The following is a 19,533-nucleotide window of genomic DNA, read 5'->3' as shown; positions in this document are numbered from 1 at the left end:
ATCGAGCTGACCGTTTTCCTTTTAATGAAAGATACCTAAAAAATATTGCCTGCTGTCTGCAATTATGCTTGTACCTAAAAAATCTAGGTACTAATGAGGACGAATTTTTATTTTATTATATTATTTTGATATAATATCATTAAAATCTTTGATACGTCACAATTTTACTATTAAAAGGATGTATGATCTTAAGCTACAAGCTTTTCTATTCAATATTTTACTTAATAAGAAGCACAAGCTCTGAGGGATTGGCTAATAACAGCCTTGCCACTGATTGGTCCACACGAATGGATAAGTGGCCCAGCAGGCAGATGTAACCAGGCCTGAGTTTGAGTTGTGAATATGCAGAGCATGATGGCAAAAGTGGTTGATCCATAAGTGATGTAGCTGACAAGTTAATTACTTTGACCAGATGATGTTTCAGCCCTTGGCACAGCTTCAAGATTCATTGTGTAGCCCACCAGCAGGACTCTACCCAGACGTCAGTGGCAGACACTTAATGAGATTATTTTTTCCCCCCTTTGAAGGTCAGGCCATCCCGTGAAGGTGCTCTCAGCCCTATGGTAAAACATAAATTCAACAGCAAGAAATTACTGCAGAAAAAGAGGCAAGCCTTTAAGGAGCAACTTGGTATGAAATACCAGAGCTATCTTTACTAAAGTATCTTCTTGTTGTTTAGATTCACTTTGGATCATTTTTGGTTTCAGTCATCACACCCTGGTGACTTTTTGAAACTCATAATAGTTTAAAGCAACATGTGGCGTCAAATTCTTTTTTTCTGAAAAAGAGGTGTTACAACACCGTTTTTTTTTTTTTTAAATTAATAGTTAATTGGTTTTGTTTAACTCCATTCAAAACTGCAGACTGCTTTAGTAGTACAGGAATAATTACTCCACTCAAAACCACAAACCATTACAAATCTAATATGCGAATATGAATTTCTATGCCATTTTTTATTTGTAGTAAAATACACTGAAACTGTTTAATTTAGTTAGCTATTACAGACTAGTCTTTCTGTAAAGTTACAAAGTGCTGAAACACCAATGTCCTAGCAAATTGTATTTCAGCTCATTGTTCTGAATTGTCATGTGTGTATTTTAATGCAGTACAAAAGGGTAACAAGTTGGAATACATTTTCTATTTGCTGACCATTACTTTATTTTTGCTGTGTGTTTTTCCCATTGTTAATTTCTCTGGCTAATGGGAAGCTAAGGTTAAACCTGCACAACTTACTACACTTAAGTGTTTAAAAGTGAGGCATGAGTCCAACTACACACACGGGTAACAACACTGGTTACCAAGATCTCAACACAGGTCCTAATCAGAGAGTGTTTTGTTATCACTACTGTAAAAAAAACCAGCAGCATTTAATAGATGTTTTTGTTTTGTTTTGTTTTTGTTTGATATGTAGTCTATAGTATGTTGTATGCAACATTTTAATCAATACAAATCTGTTGATAATTATTTGCGTGTGTTTTTAATGAAAAGCTTCAGGCTTTGTAAGTTTAAGATAAATGGGATTGGACACATAACTAGAAACAACTTGAAAAACACAAGCTTGTAATATGTTTCTGTTTGTAAGACTTCAATTAATATCCTTCAACTGGCTGGCTATCCCTGGCACAATAATCTTGTGCTGTCTGTCTTCTTATTTGTGAAACAATATTGCCCTCTTGTGTGGAAAAGTTGTATTTCATGGTGCGCTGTGCTTGACATCATATTGTTTAATGACCATTGAATAATACAGGTTTTAACAAAACAAGCACAGCAGTTGAACAGTCTATGTAAGTTATATGTACCATTTTAGGCAATGTGTTTATTTATAAAGGCTTTATAGATAAACCTGTCTGACGAAGCCTCAGTCGAGTAGGATATGACATGTAATGCAATGGTAAGCTGTTGTGAACAAAGCTTAAAGCTTTGAAAAGATTTCATGACTTGATAGAACTACATGATGTCAGTAACATAATACGCTGTATTCCCATCATACTGAAAGTATTTGTAGAAAATGTAAAGCTATATACTGTATGTATTAAATGCATACTATACCTTACTGTTTTTTTTACACAATACCTGTGATTAATTTGTTATTTTGCAGCCAATTAATGTAGTGCAATTATACAATTATTAAATGAGTGCAATTACATGAGATGTTGAGCTGCACATTCCTAGACACAGACCAGTCAAAAGGCAAAAAAACTGAAGTTAGGGGAAAAAATTAAGGTCAGTATATATATGGTGCTACCAAAAAAACAAAACAAAACAAAACAAACAACGACCACTAAATATGAAGTAAGGGAGTGTGACTTCCTAAGAGCAGAGGTCTTGAAACAGTTAACATTAGGCCAAGCTTGAGATCTCCAGTTCTATAAATCTGAAATAAGTGTTGGGTGGAGTTAGTCCACAGTATTTATTAGTTAACCACATTTGGCTAGTTTTTAAATATTTCTTTAAAATAAACCTTAAAATACAAGTCTTCTAGTAAATTACAGAGAGTCCACAAATAACTAACAGACAATTGGCTCAAGTATCCAAAAATGTAAATCTCACAATTGTGAAATGGTTTTTGGCGATTACATCATTTGACATATATCTTTAATTACTGCTTACCTGTTTCGTGTAAGTTTGGTTATAATGTGGTTAGTGATTTGCTGGTTATGCTTATATTGTATTATATGCTGCCATCTACTGTTTGTTCCTATAATACACATCATCGAATGGGGAAAAAAATGTATTATAAAATATCTTGGGGTTACGGAATGCTCAAGATATCTGGCAGTGCAACACAACAGTGCACTGGTTACATCACCCATCACTAAAAACAACATTCATTTTTGTGTTTTTTTATGGAACATCTACAGATATTTAGTTTGGGGAACACATTTGCTGAAAAACCCTGACCTGTGGTTAACATTGTCCGGTTAAAGATTCAGAAATGTTCAGTGTAATTTGACTTTGGTTTTAAACACCACACACACTCAATAATAACATTAAGACATGTTATTATTGTACAGTAAAGGCCTCTTTATCCAAATCATCCTCCATATGAACAGGAAAGTGTCCCCAACATGTTATTATTGTATTAACTCTGGTGGGCATAAACATTCCTCTATCCAAAGTGGTTCTAGCCCTGGAGCTAAAAGGGTTTCTAATTCATATCAGAGAGTTACCGTGACTAATGTTATTCTGATAATACCTACTCAGCAAATACCTTACAACAGAGACAACACATTTTTAATCTTGGGTCATTCATGCCATGTTAATGTATTATGGTATTTAAAAAACAAAAATCAGTTTTCATATCAATCTTGCTTTTAGTAATTTAATGTTAATCATAATACAAAAGTACACAAATTATTTTAAAAAACATTATTCAAAAATACATATCACACATATAGTAATAAAACGTTGAGACATAAGTAGAAAACACACAAGTGAAGCTATAGCTAGAATTAATTTACCAGCATTTGCCATGATCCCTTTCAACACAGAGAAGGTTTGTGTAATTTGCTAAATTTCTGAGCAGATGTGTGTCATGCAAGTAATGTACTGTAATAAAACCCCTAGCTCAAGAATTCAGCTTGAAAAAATAAGCATACACGTCGTATGTGCCACTGAGTTGTGGAGTTCAAGTGTTGAGAACAATGCAAGCTGCAACAATGTGATTTATCCATATAACCATCAAACACCAGCACCTAAATCAAATACATTCGCAACAATTTGTAAGGTTAATATACAGTATGCTTATCATCAGACACCTAAAAAAATATTAAAAAATGGTAATACTGACAACATTCAGATATAAAAACTTTGTGGTATAATGCACCACTAAGAATCTATTGATGTTTTTTGAATGAAAATGGATTTAAAACTTGCTGTGTTGTATATCTGTTTCAGATTCCAAACTAAACGTATATTGAACAGATGTGTTTGTTTTATACTGCTATTGATGTATTACTGCCCAGGCTTGTCTTTTCTTTAAGCTGCTGCTAAGATTTTAGCCAAACAACGAATCCATGCTTCTGACAAACCTTTAAGTCAAGTAGTCTAATGCGTTTATGCATTTGTCAGTATTTCCAAAACAACATAAAAATGTCAAGAAAAAGACACCATTTCATCTAGTTACCTTAATTGTTTGAGAGAAATTACTTACTCATTTTTGATTGTGGTCAAATACAGCAATTCAAACTGAGGCAATTGCTTTTGAAAGTGCTAATGTGCAGGATAGCCTTTTTGTTACTTGTAACTACTTAAAAAAAAAAAACAGATATGCACATATAGCACACAGGAACACGCTTAATACTGTAAAAAAAGAGTATTACACATTGCACGAGTCAGTCTGCACCTGCATATTCCTGGAACGTGTTAAAAACAGGACATGTTTATGGTGCACGGATGAAACAATTAACTCCTATAAAAAACCACATGATTACCTGAGTGCAGGGAAATGCAGCTCTTCTAAATTAACAAGATGAGAATGACAAAAACAAGAATCTTACAATAGTAACCTGGAAAAGGGTTTTAGGCTGACTATGTAGTTGGCATAAAATGTTAAACAGATAATACAAAAAATATATATCAAATAAACATTTCCAACAAGTTTTGTTTTTTTTCTTTTTTGAAATGCGTAGATATTGGTGTTCACATTTTGAGTTGAGGTACTGTTAAGGCGATCTGCTGCCTTGAAGTCTTTCCCTGCCTTCCTGTCTGCAGTTAAAGGCGGCTGGGAGAAAGGCGGCTGGGAGATGAACTACGGCTTGTGGATGCCTGCAGGAGACAAAGCAGGGAGGGTTCAGGACAGGCTGAAACTGAGAGGCATGGAATTCAACAGTTCTATGAAAAATACAGAGGATGGTCCCTCACATGACTGATTCATTTGCTATACATGCCTGACATATTTTTATATATCAAAGCTGCATCTCTCTTTTGCAAGTCAGTTTCACTTACGATGGGTAAGGCAGCAGATCTAACAGATTGATAGAGGATTGATAATAGGCGCTCATTTGGTTGGTGCTTCTTTATCCATGAATGTACAAATTACTGGTGTTACAAGAAAGTGATGACTCTTTGGGACATTCCGGAGAACAGACTTTTCTGAACATTTTTAATCGAAACTTTATTGGGCAATCATTGAGGAAAAGCCTGGCAGTGTTATGGCAGGGGTTTATATTATTACTGATCACCCCATCACAAGTTCATGGGCTCCCCTCAATATGCTAGTCATCAAAACAGATGCATGTTTGTGATGAAAACAGATACATTAATTATTTATTATTATTATTATTATTATTAATTTCTTAGCAGACGCCCTTATCCAGGGTGACTTACAATTGTTACCACATAGGTATCACATTATTTTTACATACAATTTCATTATTTTTTTACACATTATTTGTACATACAATTACCCATTCATACAGTTGGGTTTTTAACTGGAGCAATCTAGTTAAAGTACCTTGCTGAAGGGTACAGCAGCAGTGTCCCCCGACCTGGGATTGAACCCACAACCATCCGGTCAAGAGTCCAGAGCCCTAACCACTACTCCACACTGCTGCCCTGGTGAACACTCTCACAAAACATAAATTAAAAATCAAAAAGCAAAGAATGTCCTAACGCTGGCCATCTCAGCAAATGTGCTGCGATGCTGACTTACCAATGCACGAGACGGACTGCTACCTCTGGAACAATTGGGGCTGCAGCTTCTGCTCCTGCTTCTCCTTGGTGACCACTGCAGATAACATGTTGTTATTTTTATTAATATCATTATTATTTGTATTTCCTAAAAACTGTATTTGGACAGTCATATGTTCCTTCAGCGCTGAACAAATATTCAGATGTGACATCATAACTTACCAGAGCTCCCCTCTTAGTGAAAGCCTCTCCCTTAACAATCACATTATCTCCCTCCATCAGAGCTGGCCACACATGGTATGCTACCAGAGGAGCAGTGAACTCAGAGTCATAGCTGCGTCGATACCTGGAGAAAAAAAAAGGATGTTCCTTAAAGGGCACATAAGGACCTTTTTATTTTATTGTGTTACATGTTCCCATGTGTTGCTACAACTGTTTACATAAGGTGTGTATAGTTTTCATTTTTTTGGTTTTACATTTTGACCACTTTTAAACTTTTAAATTGCATTCCCTGCCTCAAGATGGCTTCCCATGTACCTGCATGGACCTCTCAGAACTACATTTGACATCATCCTCCTGCTCACTGGTAAATCCATCTCTGTTACATATGTGAGCAGGAGGATGATGGGAAATGTAGTTCTCAGAGGTCCATGCAGGTACATGGGAAGCCATCTTGAGGCAGGGGAGGCAGGGAATGTAATTTAAAAAGTGGTAAAAATGTAAAAAAATAAAAATTAAAACAATACACACACCTTACGTAAACAGCTGTAGCAACACATGGGAACATGCAACAATAAAATAAAAAGGTCTATGTGCCCTTGAAATGATTCAATCAAAATAAGTTATATGAACTTAAAGACCAGTGAAACTATATATTGGTTTTTACTGAAACAACATTGGCCCACATTGGCTAATCGGCTTAGTGGTCATCACGTAACTGCCTCTTACTCACACCAAACCCTTTGGTTATGCCACCCCATAGGTACCAGTAATAATCTCTACTGTAAAAGATTTTGAATATTTGTCTATTTAAGCTTTTTTGGGGTAGATACAAAGACAGTGAAATATGGCCGCTACCCCTGGTCTTCTGTGATGAGTGCAGGTAAAAAGCAGGATGGTCCCTATCAGGGTTACCACTACATCAAGGAATCACACACCTATGGTAGTCTGGCTCAGAAGTAAGTTTGTCACCTATCAAGCGATACCCTCAGATATGTGTTCCCTACAGAAACAATGGGTGTTTGGTCGCTCTGTCAACTTACTTGCTCTCACTGTAGAGTTCTCCATCAGTTGTGAATGCAAGGTCCAATGGTGGCTCCAGGGTCTGCATTGCAAAGGCCAGGCGACACATCTCACGGATAAAGCTGCTGATCATGATGAAATCTATCTCCGGTGGGAAGGAGATCTTGGGATTCACGTTCATGGCACGGATCACATCCTAGAGAAAAACAAGGATCTTTGTTCAGTAAGTCTCGCTGTAGCTGTATCGTACACACACAGGATGTGTCCACTTTATTTGGAAGTACTCACTCATAATACAAAAAGCATAGGACAAAGCTGTCTTAAATGTTTGTCTAATATAACAGATTTCCTTTTATTATTGCCTAAGATCTTATGATTGAGTGTATGAAGATCGAGTGTGAAAATGCCCCCGACATAACTCCCTGCACAATGTTCTGATCAATACACATGCTTTTCTAAAATCTAGACTCTACCAACACAGTATTTACAAGTGGATATTTTTTATAGAAACGCAGGTGTTTGTCGCAAAATGCTTGTTGGACAGGAACAAACCTTTAATTGTACAAAATATATTGTGTTGACTATCTGTGCTCATTTTGCACAGCAAGAGTTGGATCATTGTTTGACCTGTAATTTATTAACAAAGGACAACTAACAGCCGATTTCATGTTAGCACATACATTGACACTTGACTGAACATCGTACAGATCCAGGTTGCGAACAATGTAGTCCAGCACGGTATCATCCAAGCTCGCTTGTCCAATATGAGTGGGAGAAAGAGTCTTTCTGACCCGCAGCTTGAACTGCCTGAAGGCCATCTTAGCAGCGTGGAAAGACTCCTGAATTCAGAGAAGAGGAAAAAGTATATTGACATAGTTGTGAAGAAAAAGTGAAAATAGTACTAGGAAATAAAGGTTGGTCTTACGGTATCATTATGGAGAAAATGGTTTGTTATTTCAAATATCACAGATTGAAGTGGAAAAGCTCTATTTTTTAGATAAACGTACTGTATGTTTCTTGCTAAAAAAAAAGTGCTTTTGTATTTTATTTTATTTTACATTCTGTAGTTTCATAAAGCAATACGTTTCCTGAGCAATGCAAACATCGTGTGAGAACCATCTATCAAAGAAGTAAACAGAAGCAACATTAAAAGAAAAGTTGCGAATAATAATTGCTTTCTCAGTTTTCAATGAAGCTTACCACGGTGGAAATAAATATTATCCTCTGCACCATCTCAAGGTTGTCGATGTAGCGGCTCAGGAGGTTCTGGGTGTCCAGACGCTCGTTAGCGTAAATGTCAGTGAATCGTGTTACCAGCCGTGAGTGTCGCGAGGAGTTGGTGAGCTGGGCTCGAGTCGGGGAGTCACTTCTCAAGAATGGGAGAGGGCTGGGGGAGCGACTGTGTCGAGGAAGGGGGCTTGAAGACCTGCTTCTTGTGATTCTACAATAGAGATACAGATTCATGAAGCTCTAACAATGAAATGAGGGTAAGTACAAAAAAAGACAGCATTGCCCTTGGTATGACTATCTCAATCCCTGAAGTAAGGGGACCACTACATTAATATGGAAAAATGATTGCATGAAATATGCCACAAATGTATTTGATTATTGATCAGTTAGAGTTAGAATTGATTTGTTTGCCCTGCTATATGAATTTGAGATATATGTTATATTCTTCAGACATATTTTACACAACTACATGATATATTCATGTTTAGAATATATTTAAAATATATCAAGTGTCTAACATATAACCTTGATATAAAATTGATATAGTCTTTATACTTTCATACAGTGCCTTGCGAAAGTATTCGGCCCCCTTGAACTTTGCGACCTTTTGCCACATTTCAGGCTTCAAACATAAAGATATGAAACTGTAATTTTTTGTGAAGAATCAACAACAAGTGGGACACAATCATGAAGTGGAACGAAATTTATTGGATATTTCAAACTTTTTTAACAAATAAAAAACTGAAAAATTGGGCGTGCAAAATTATTCAGCCCCCTTAAGTTAATACTTTGTAGCGCCACCTTTTGCTGCGATTACAGCTGTAAGTCGCTTGGGGTATGTCTCTATCAGTTTTGCACATCGAGAGACTGAAATTTTTGCCCATTCCTCCTTGCAAAACAGCTCGAGCTCAGTGAGGTTGGATGGAGAGCATTTGTGAACAGCAGTTTTCAGTTCTTTCCACAGATTCTCGATTGGATTCAGGTCTGGACTTTGACTTGGCCATTCTAACACCTGGATATGTTTATTTGTGAACCATTCCATTGTAGATTTTGCTTTATGTTTTGGATCATTGTCTTGTTGGAAGACAAATCTCCGTCCCAGTCTCAGGTCTTTTGCAGACTCCATCAGGTTTTCTTCCAGAATGGTCCTGTGTTTGGCTCCATCCATCTTCCCATCAATTTTAACCATCTTCCCTGTCCCTGCTGAAGAAAAGCAGGCCCAAACCATGATGCTGCCACCACCATGTTTGACAGTGGGGATGGTGTGTTCAGGGTGATGAGCTGTGTTGCTTTTACGCCAAACATAACGTTTTGCATTGTTGCCAAAAAGTTCGATTTTGGTTTCATCTGACCAGAGCACCTTCTTCCACATGTTTGGTGTGTCTCCCAGGTGGCTTGTGGCAAACTGTAAACGACACTTTTTATGGATATCTTTAAGAAATGGCTTTCTTCTTGCCACTCTTCCATAAAGGCCAGATTTGTGCAGTATACGACTGATTGTTGTCCTATGGACAGAGTCTCCCACCTCAGCTGTAGATCTCTGCAGTTCATCCAGAGTGATCATGGGCCTCTTGGCTGCATCTCTGATCAGTCTTCTCCTTGTATGAGCTGAAAGTTTAGAGGGACGGCCAGGTCTTGGTAGATTTGCAGTGGTCTGATACTCCTTCCATTTCAATATTATCGCTTGCACAGTGCTCCTTGGGATGTTTAAAGCTTGGGAAATCTTTTTGTATCCAAATCCGGCTTTAAACTTCTCCACAACAGTATCTCGGACCTGCCTGGTATGTTCCTTGTTCTTCATGATGCTCTCTGCGCTTTAAACGGACCTCTGAGACTATCACAGTGCAGGTGCATTTATACGGAGACTTGATTACACACAGGTGGATTCTATTTATCATCATTAGTCATTTAGGTCAACATTGGATCATTCAGAGATCCTCACTGAACTTCTGGAGAGAGTTTGCTGCACTGAAAGTAAAGGGGCTGAATAATTTTGCACGCCCAATTTTTCAGTTTTTTATTTGTTAAAAAAGTTTGAAATATCCAATAAATTTCGTTCCACTTCATGATTGTGTCCCACTTGTTGTTGATTCTTCACAAAAAATTACAGTTTCATATCTTTATGTTTGAAGCCTGAAATGTGGCAAAAGGTCGCAAAGTTCAAGGGGGCCGAATACTTTCGCAAGGCACTGTATGTTGACTAATTTAAAAATACTTAATTAAACAGTCAAGTTTAATGTAGTTATATCAAAGACTGTAGTAACTAAAATGTTAAGATGCAGGTGGTGCTAGTGATCATTGTAATAAAGGTCACATAACAGGCGTTCTAGATACATGTAGGACAGGATAAATTATTTGGCCTCAGGCTCAGTCCTGATGTTGATTTTCATTATTTAGCCTACTGTGTTCTGTGTCTTCAAAGGATATTTTCTCAGAGACGTTGAGTCTTTTGCCAGTTAGTACTGTAATATAATTTCCCTAAGATACAGTCCTGTGAGATGAGGCTTTGATGCTTACCTGTCCTGAAGTAAGGATTTCTCTGCAGTCAGGTAGGACACTTCATCCTTTAGCATTCGTATCTGCCTCTCAAAGTCATCCAGAACATCCAGCTTCCTCTTGTACATATCAGTCTGATCACGGGAAGCCCTCAGACTGCAACACACAAGACGAAGCGGCTCAACAAGACTATGGGGCAGCTAATCATCTAGATCCATTATGAACTGCATGTTGCTTCCTGGATGTTGGTGTAGGTACAGTACATTATTAATGCATTGAGGTATGCATCAATTTTTCCAATACAGTATAAGAACTGTACTTACTCAGCCTTCAGCTGAAGGATTTCTTCCTCTGAGGCTAGAAGTGTTGTTGCAGATCTGTTCTTCGTGTCATTAAGTTCAAGGTCAGCATCTGCTAATCTACAACAAAAGAAACATGTGGTCATAGGAAAATATACACGGTTAAAGAGAATAATGTGTAGACGCCTTGTATAAAACCACAGTATGGTAACCCCATACTGTTATGAATTACAATAAAGTAAACAAAACCGTTTCTAAGGCCATGTCAAAAAATGGTCCTGGAAAGGTGACAAAAAATACAAACGTGTTTTGCATCACCCTATGAATGAACTAATTTTGCTTCATAAAGTCGAATGATGTTATGTTAACATACCATAACATACTTTGTCATTTCGAAATCTAACATGAAATACTGTACTACTATTATGGCTTCCAGTAGACTTTTGCATTCCTTTGATTACACAATGTTACATAAAAGATCTTCACAATGCACAATATGCATATATATACATATATATATATACACACACACACACAAGTATACACTGATCTGCCATTTTATTAGAAAGACTACATGTGAGCTTGCACAGTGTGGGAGCTCCATTTGTGAAAGCCAGCATGGCCAACAGACCACTGTCTGGGGAATAATCAGGCTCTTCGGTGTGCTTAGTGTGCAGTATCTCTGGTTCAATCGCAGCAAATACCCTTACTCTTGTTTTATTGTGTCCAGTTGCAAACGTGCAGCACTCAGCTGTGTCTCCACCTTCTGCATTTCTTGTTCATGGGAATCAGAGAGCGCTCTGATCTTCTTTTCTTTCTCCATGGATTCCTAAAAATGAAATACATCTCTGTAATTTGTAAGTTTAATACATAGAGAAAAAGCACTAGTAAACAATCACTGTATAATTGTTTTTTGGAAGATAGTAACCAGTCATTACAGGGAACATGTAACAGTCTGGCACTCTACAAATAAAATGTGGTACACAAATAATGGTAAAATAATTATCATAAGGGAGTGTTTCTAGCTGAAGTTGACCAGAGGGCATGTGGGTTACCTGTATCAGATTTAGGCTGGTATCAGTGGTCACTCCTGAAGAAGTAATGAATAAAGAAGACCCCAACCATGGCAAGAAACGGGATTTAAGGGTATCGACTCCTGCATACTGGCCACCTGAAATAGAATGTTATATATGTTATGTGCATTATTATATACAAGGTTCTTATGTCAAAACTAGTTGTAATGTAATTTCATTTACTCCTGATTTGGTAGTGTCAGTTGGTTGTTACAGGTACATTTTTCCTTTATCATTAATGAAATGTCGGTATTTTATTGACATGTTGAACGACATAACGAGTTGACCAAATGCATCTAATTAAGTGTTTATTAGCATAATTAACCAACCATTCTCAGAAATCCGATGCGATAAATATATAACACAAAGAAAAGGCATATTTTAATAAACAATTGCCTTCAAAGGTATGTAATAACCCACAGGGTTTATAGATTTGCCAGATGATTACATCCCAAATAGTTTGGCAGATGTTCTGGATTGCTGGGTGACTGAATGCACTGTCCTTTCATGCCAGTTGCTTGGTATTAAGAAGAGAGTCCCTTCACTTTAAACACCAGTGTGTTGATACCCATCAAACCTGTACGGTATTGGGGCTTATCCGTATAAAGAAGGGGTTAATTTTATCATTGGTACTAATGAACAGTGATTCTTTTTCAAAATTACAGTAATTCCTGTAATAGATTTTTTTTTTTTTTGATTATCTATATTATATATTTTGTAAAAGAAAAAAAAGAAATTGGCACATTTTAATACGTTGTCACATTACGATTAACAAAAGTGTGTAATTAGTGCTGCTAGAACACATAGGCTTATGTGTTTTTGCTATTGATAAGCAGAGTAATCTTTCATGTACCAGGACCCATATGAAGTCCTTGACATTTTTCACTTGCAGCTTTGAACATGGACAATCAAACACACTTAAACCTTAAACGTTTTGATACTCGCTCTATAAATATACTTTCGTTACAAAAAATCTAATTTGAAAAAACAAGTTTTCCAAAATAATTACACTGTACTAACCAAACATACACCCAGAAATATAAACACACAATGGTACAGTATATTGTAATACTAAACGAAACTTAAGTCAAAATGTCTCTCAAATAGTTTTACTAAGTATCCAAAGATTATTGACAAATATGTGCTATGTAACATAAAGTGCTGTTCAAAACAAAATAAAATAGAAAGATATTATCAACTTAAATTACTTTTGTAAATGCATTATACATTGTCAGTTTAGATAAGCATCGTCAACTGGTGTCTAATAATAATTTAGTTTTTTTGATAATCATTTGTGGGAGATTACATTGCCGGTTTTACAGATAAGGTTACCGTGGTGGAGAGAAAGTGGTGAGGCATATCTTCTTGGTGTGGACAGCTCATGGCAGTGTGATTGGTAATTCACTTGCACACAACATTTAGACTAGGTGACTATATTTTTGTAACCAACAGTCCTGTCTACTTGAGGGCTTTCGATGTCTTTACTGTACTTGCATTATGTGGAAAAGGAACATTTTGAAACCCATACCTTCTTTTGCTGTGAGACTCAAGATTGTGAAAAGCTGTCCTTGAACCTTTGAGGTCAGTTCCACAAGTTCACAGCACCGGTTCAAGTTTTGGTCACATGATTTGAGCTGTTGAAAAGTAATTGTGATAATACTCTTCCAACAAGCATGGCAATTATTTAATACAAGACAGGGTTTATCAGCAAGAGGATATGTTTACTGGCATCACACATCTTAAAAAAAAAAAAAAACGTTCAGGGGTTGCTATTGATAAATGAGACATATTGCTCCTGTATAATACATAATATTGAAATCTATAATACATTCTCTGTTGTACTATTTGATATATATGCTGGATAAATGCACCGAGATGTATAGGGTTAGGGATACTGAAGGCTTGTTTGAGAATTAATAGGGGGATTTAGTTCAGCCAGATCTTTATTGGCCTGTATTGGGATTTAGCCAGTGTATGGGGGAACACCCTGTTGTGTGCTCTAACGTCATGCTGGGACATTAGTTAAGCTCTGGTCCTGAAGGAAGTGTGTCCGCTCAAGAACACAACTTCCTGGTCTTGCAGCCAGGTTACCCACCAATCCCAAATCCCAGATAAGAGCAGGAAATGCAGCCAAAATGGTTTGTGTCTCAGCTGCTTGTTTCCTTGATATCAACTGAAAGTGATTTCCTTGTACACCTTCACGTGGGAGTTGCACACAAAGCTACTGTGTATAGATTTTCAGAATGGAGAGCATGCACTGGGTGCGCTCCAATAATCATAACCTGCACGACATGGAGTTGAGGACAACACTGCCAGAAGGTACAGTTAAACATGATTATGGAATAAGCAGAGTACATAAAGTATATTGTAGTATAATGGCAAGTATAATATAGAACAAAAAATTCACAATTTAATTCATGTAATATTGTGGATACCTATTCATTTAAACATATGAGTAACATAAGAGTATACTGTACAGACATATAGTTTATTTAATAATTTATTAAGCTCTTACATAAAATGTAATATCTTTGCATTAGTACTACAAAAAGTATGTGCCCAAATTACTGCATAAATTACTGCTGACTATTTCCATAAGGACATTTAATTTGAATTATGCAGGCTCTATATAATAAAAGGTGCAAATATGAAATAAACTGCAGCCTTCCGCCACTCAAAGTGAGCTGTCATCATGAGGCTTGCTGTTAGAACCTGTCACAATGCACAGAACTGGTGGTGGTTGTTTTTTTTTTTGTTTTTTTTTTTTTTAAATATTCAGTATAATACAATCAAATCAGGCAATGGCAACATTAACAGATTACAGTTATCACAAATAATTCCAATACACTGAACAAGAGAACAAATATACACAGAACACACAAATACTACATACTAGAGGGGTCTTTAGAAAAATTAACATCATAATTGTTTCACACACACACTCTCTCTCACACACACACACACACACACACACACACACACACACACACACACACACACACATATATATATATATATATATATATATATATATATATATATATATATATATCGACTAGGGATTCCATATAATGTGCACATTTTTGCTTAGAACATAAACCGTTTAGGATATTTTTAGAAAATTTTGATTTATGAATATAATGCTTTGCTATTAAAATGAATAGATTCAAAATAAATTCCCACTACCTGTGAGTGCTACTTTCATAATATTATGCCAGTCTTTCAGTTTTACTTCAACGGATGTTTTAGTTCTAGTAAAGCTACACATCTCTTTAAATAATAGATGCTTGCCGGTTTCTGACTCCTGATTACAAAAGGAGCCGCTGGGAATAACATTTGGATTAATTTTGTGTACGATTTTAAAACGAGTCTATAACTTTATTTGAAATACATAATTTGTAAGAAATAGTCTACAATTTATTCCAATATATTGTCAAATAAAGCATTCGAGAAAAACTGGCCCCTGTGCACAAGAACCCGGTTCCTCAAAGAACTGCTTCTTTGTGTTTACACCTTCTGTCACATATAATGGTGAAATCATAATGATTAATACATTCATGATAAGATAACACATATTGATTATTAAATAAGGTCTACATCTACTAAATGTTTATCAAGCCACTTTGTAAAAGCGGTTATCTATTCCTTGCGATTATGTTTTCGGTATTCGAGTGCCTGCTGATGAAATTTAGATAACCACGCACAGCACTGTGTCTAAGTTTTACAAGGAATGGTTTTGCAGTCTCCTTGACAACAAGCGTCCTTGGTAACCAAACATTCCGCGAAATCCATACAATCAACAAAACACGCCCTTATCTAAGTTGTAGGCCCTGTGAGATTTTTTTACAAATCTTTTTTTTTTTTTTTTTTTTTTTTTTTTTTGCAGCATTTAAACGATGTGCTATTGGTTGGTAATAATAAGAAGCGCAAACTAGTTCAGCAAACTAGTTGTCAGTACTAAGCTACTAATACCGTCATTATTTTTAGATTAATATTTTAATTCGACATTTATATAGGCTATGAAATGGGCTATGATTATTTATTTTCAAAAGTCATGGACATCATTTTACAAACTTGCTTCTTGAGGCGCTAGTATAATAATTACCGCACAAAAAATGTCCAAACTGACCATCTAAAAATGATTATTATTACGTAGAAATTACGCTTAAACTTGTGTATTGTACTGTGTATATTTGCATTTAAATGTAACTGCAGTTCATGTTCATGTCAATCATTTTAACAATGGCATGCTTAAATCGGCACTTCAAAACGATCTAATGAAAATCTTTGAACTGTTATTATTTCATTGCAAGAAGGAAATTACTGCAATTCCGTCACTTACGTGATAGTCATTGTACCAGGCTTCAAGTTTTTCTTGTAAAACATTATAAGCTGAAGTATTGACTAATCTTCTCAGGGTGTCAGCCATTGCTAGTTTCCCCTTTCAGAACCCAGGATGAAGCACACTGCCCGTCCAGCTCCCACAACGTGGAACACGATTTAAATCCTGGCTGAGTAGTTCTGCCAGGCATGGGCGGTATTTATACGGAGAATGGATACACACACTTTGACGTTTGCTTTCTTCTGATGCCACGGACGCCAAGCACAAGTTTAGTTGTAGCAACGTGATTTCCTAAGAAGTGGAATCCCTGTTGATTTAAGGTATCAGTACCGAGGAATAATTCAGTGTACACATCCCTGTAAACATACGTGTGTCATTTTGCAAGCTGGTTAAACTCGCAATGTGCATACAGCTTTGACGGACAAGCTTTTGTGATGCAAGCATGAGTTACAGTTAAGAAATTTTACTAAAAAAAACTAACATGGGTTTCACGTCTTTTAGTTACACATGACAAATCAAAATAATTGTAATTGAGCCCCCCACTCAATATGCAATTCAACTGGGCACTACTACGTTCATTTTACTATTTTTTAAAAATATTATGTTGTGAATGAAGTATGGAATGGTCATGTGACGAAGTGAATCACTGGGCGCTAAAGATTATTTAGAACCGTTTGCTTACCAATGGTTCTAGATGGGTTAGTGATATTCATTAGCTTGGCCCACAGAATACTCTATGTAAAAACTGAGCAAATCGAGACATTTAGACACGCACTTGTTTGTAGCCTCCATATTTAATATTGTACAATAACAAGTTTCTGTGTGCAGGAAAATAAAATAAAATAATCGTTGACTTACTGGAAGTATACCTGTATGTTTACTTACTGAATGAATACCTGTATGTTTTTGAAAATGAATTGAAATGCAGAAAGTAGTATTATAGAAATGTTAACATCAGTTACATAAAGTATAGATACATATGTTTGTCCCTTTTTTAAACAAAATAATAGCTTTAAATTGAAGACAATTTTAATTTCTTGTTAGTATGCTACAAATATGAGATCTGAGGCTAATGCAGTGTGGTGTCTCAGTAGGCCAGTTTATTGGAATTAGAACACAAATGTGTAACACTAATGTAAGACTATTGTATTTAAACAGCAGTTAGCATAGGGCCATGTATTATTTTTTTTTATAATATTTAATATTACTCAAATGTATCACTCCCCTCCTCAAAAAACCTACCCTCGACCCCACCTCCCTCCAGAGCTACCGTCCTGTCTCCCTCCTACCCTTCCTCTCCAAAACCCTCGAGCGGACTGTACACCGCCAGCTCTCTGCTTTCCTGTCCAACCACTCTCTGCTTGACCCTCTCCAATCTGGCTTCCGCTCTGTTCACTCCACTGAAACTGCCCTCCTGTCTGTCACCAACTCACTTAAGTGTGCCCGAGCTGCCTCTCTCTCCTCTGTCCTAATTCTCCTCGACCTCTCTGCTGCCTTTGACACTGTTGATCACTCTATTCTACTATCATCTCTTGCTGACCTGGGGATCTCTGGCACTGCTCTGGCCTGGTTCTCCTCCTACCTCTCCAACCGCACTTACCAGGTAACCTGGCGTGGAGCAACCTCCACACTTCACCCTCTCTTAACTGGAGTCCCCCAAGGGTCAGTCTTAGGTCCTCTCCTGTTCTCTCTCTACACCCGCTCCCTGGGCCCCCTCATCGCATCCTATGGTTTCTCATACCATTTCTATGCTGATGATGCTCAGATTTTCCTCTCCTTCCCCACCTCTGACTCCACCATCTCCTCCCGTATCTCTACCTTTCTGTCTGCTATTTCCTCCTGGATGCACTTGCATCACCTCAAACTCAACCTCTCTAAATCTGACCTCCTTTTCTTTCCCTCCTCCTCCCCCTCCTCTGATCTCTCTATCTCTGTTCCTCTGGAATCTACCACACTCTCTCCCTCTTCCTCCGCTAAGAACCTTGGAGTCACCCTGGACCCCTGCCTCTCTTATTCCCAGCACATCTCCACTCTGGCACGCACTTGCCGATTCTTCCTGAGCAACATCCGAAGAATCCAACCTTTCCTCACCAACTACGCTACCCAGCTCCTGGTCCAGGCCCTGGTACTCTCCCACCTAGACTACTGCAACTCCCTCCTGGCTGGCCTCCCTGCGTCCACCACCCGTCCGCTCCAGCTCATCCAGAACTCTGCTGCCCGCCTGGTGTTCTCTCTGCCTCTCTTCGCCCACGCTACTCCACTACTCCGCTCGCTCCACTGGCTCCCGATCACCGCTCGCATCCAGTTCAAGACTCTTGTACTAGCCTACAGATGCCTTGACCAGACTGCACCCAGCTACCTCCTGACCCTCATCTCTCCCTACACCCCCACTCGACCTCTCCGCTCCGCCTGCACTAGAAGACTGGCTCTACCTCCGCTACGCTCCCCTGCCTCCAGAGCCCGCTCCTTCTCCACCCTTGCTCCGCAGTGGTGGAATGACCTTCCTACAGATGTCAGGACTGCCCAGTCCCTGACCACATTCCGGCGCCTCCTTAAGACTCACCTCTTCAAAGAGCACCTGTAGAACTCCTCTGTTTGTATCCTGGGACACTATCACCCTTCATTTAAATGTGCTTTATTTTGCTCTTATCTGCCCCCTATTTTACTGCATTTAATCCTGTACTTCAGAATACTGTAATCTGCCAAGTGTTTAACCTGTAGTATTTTGTATTTAATCATATCCTGATGTAACTATCACTATTTAATCATATCCTGATGTAACTATCACTATTATCTGCTGTATTATTGAATTGTGGTTTGTCACACTTGAAAAAAAGTTATTGTATTTCTTGCTTATATTGTATTACTTGTATTGTAACACTTGAAATGTATTTGCTTACGATTGTAAGTCGCCCTGGATAAGGGCGTCTGCTAAGAAATAAATAATAATAATAATAATAATAATAATAATAATAATAATAATAATAATAATACTGAGTATGGAGGTTATATGTTATGTATGTGTATAATTCTCCATGGGCCTTGAAATACAAAATAAAAATGATTGCAAAATATACTGTATACTGTATTTAATGACATTGCAAAGTATAAATGCAAATACCATACTTGATTGCAGAGGCTTTTCACATTGAAATGGGCTCTAAATTCACAAGGACTACAGTAGACCTATTATTTGTCTAATTTCTCATTGCAAAACAAA

General features: G+C 37.4%; 1 protein-coding gene across 1 annotated transcript; it reads right to left on the bottom strand.

The window, feature by feature from the left end:
• Positions 1-3,294: 3,294 nt before the first annotated feature.
• On the bottom strand, positions 3,295-16,745 carry LOC117421075 (mitochondria-eating protein-like). The gene is made up of 12 exons (XM_034034986.3): positions 16,314-16,745; positions 13,500-13,605; positions 11,954-12,069; positions 11,609-11,727; positions 10,923-11,018; positions 10,621-10,755; positions 8,074-8,314; positions 7,554-7,712; positions 6,894-7,069; positions 5,854-5,977; positions 5,654-5,728; positions 3,295-4,767 (listed from the first exon to the last, which is right to left on the bottom strand). Exons 1-12 carry the CDS (start codon positions 16,398-16,400, stop codon positions 4,714-4,716), a joined length of 1,488 nt encoding a protein of 495 aa, XP_033890877.2. The 5' UTR covers positions 16,401-16,745; the 3' UTR covers positions 3,295-4,713.
• Positions 16,746-19,533: the final 2,788 nt, after the last annotated feature.

The sequence above is a fragment of the Acipenser ruthenus genome, chromosome 1 (assembly GCF_902713425.1).
Source record: "Acipenser ruthenus chromosome 1, fAciRut3.2 maternal haplotype, whole genome shotgun sequence".
Taxonomy (NCBI): Eukaryota; Metazoa; Chordata; class Actinopteri; order Acipenseriformes; family Acipenseridae; genus Acipenser; species Acipenser ruthenus.
This window is presented reverse-complemented; position numbering and strand designations above follow the sequence as displayed.

Bases quoted from the DNA above. Each gene is read 5' to 3' on its own strand.
- LOC117421075 (XM_034034986.3), bottom strand. From the start codon at position 16,400: ATGGCTGACACCCTGAGAAGATTAGTCAATACTTCAGCTTATAATGTT. The intron at 13,606-16,313 runs GTAAGTGACGGA...ACTTTTCAACAG, and splicing joins CCTGGTACAATGACTATCAC to CTCAAATCATGTGACCAAAA. The intron at 8,315-10,620 runs GTAAGCATCAAA...TCTCTATTGTAG, and splicing joins AAATCCTTACTTCAGGACAG to AATCACAAGAAGCAGGTCTT.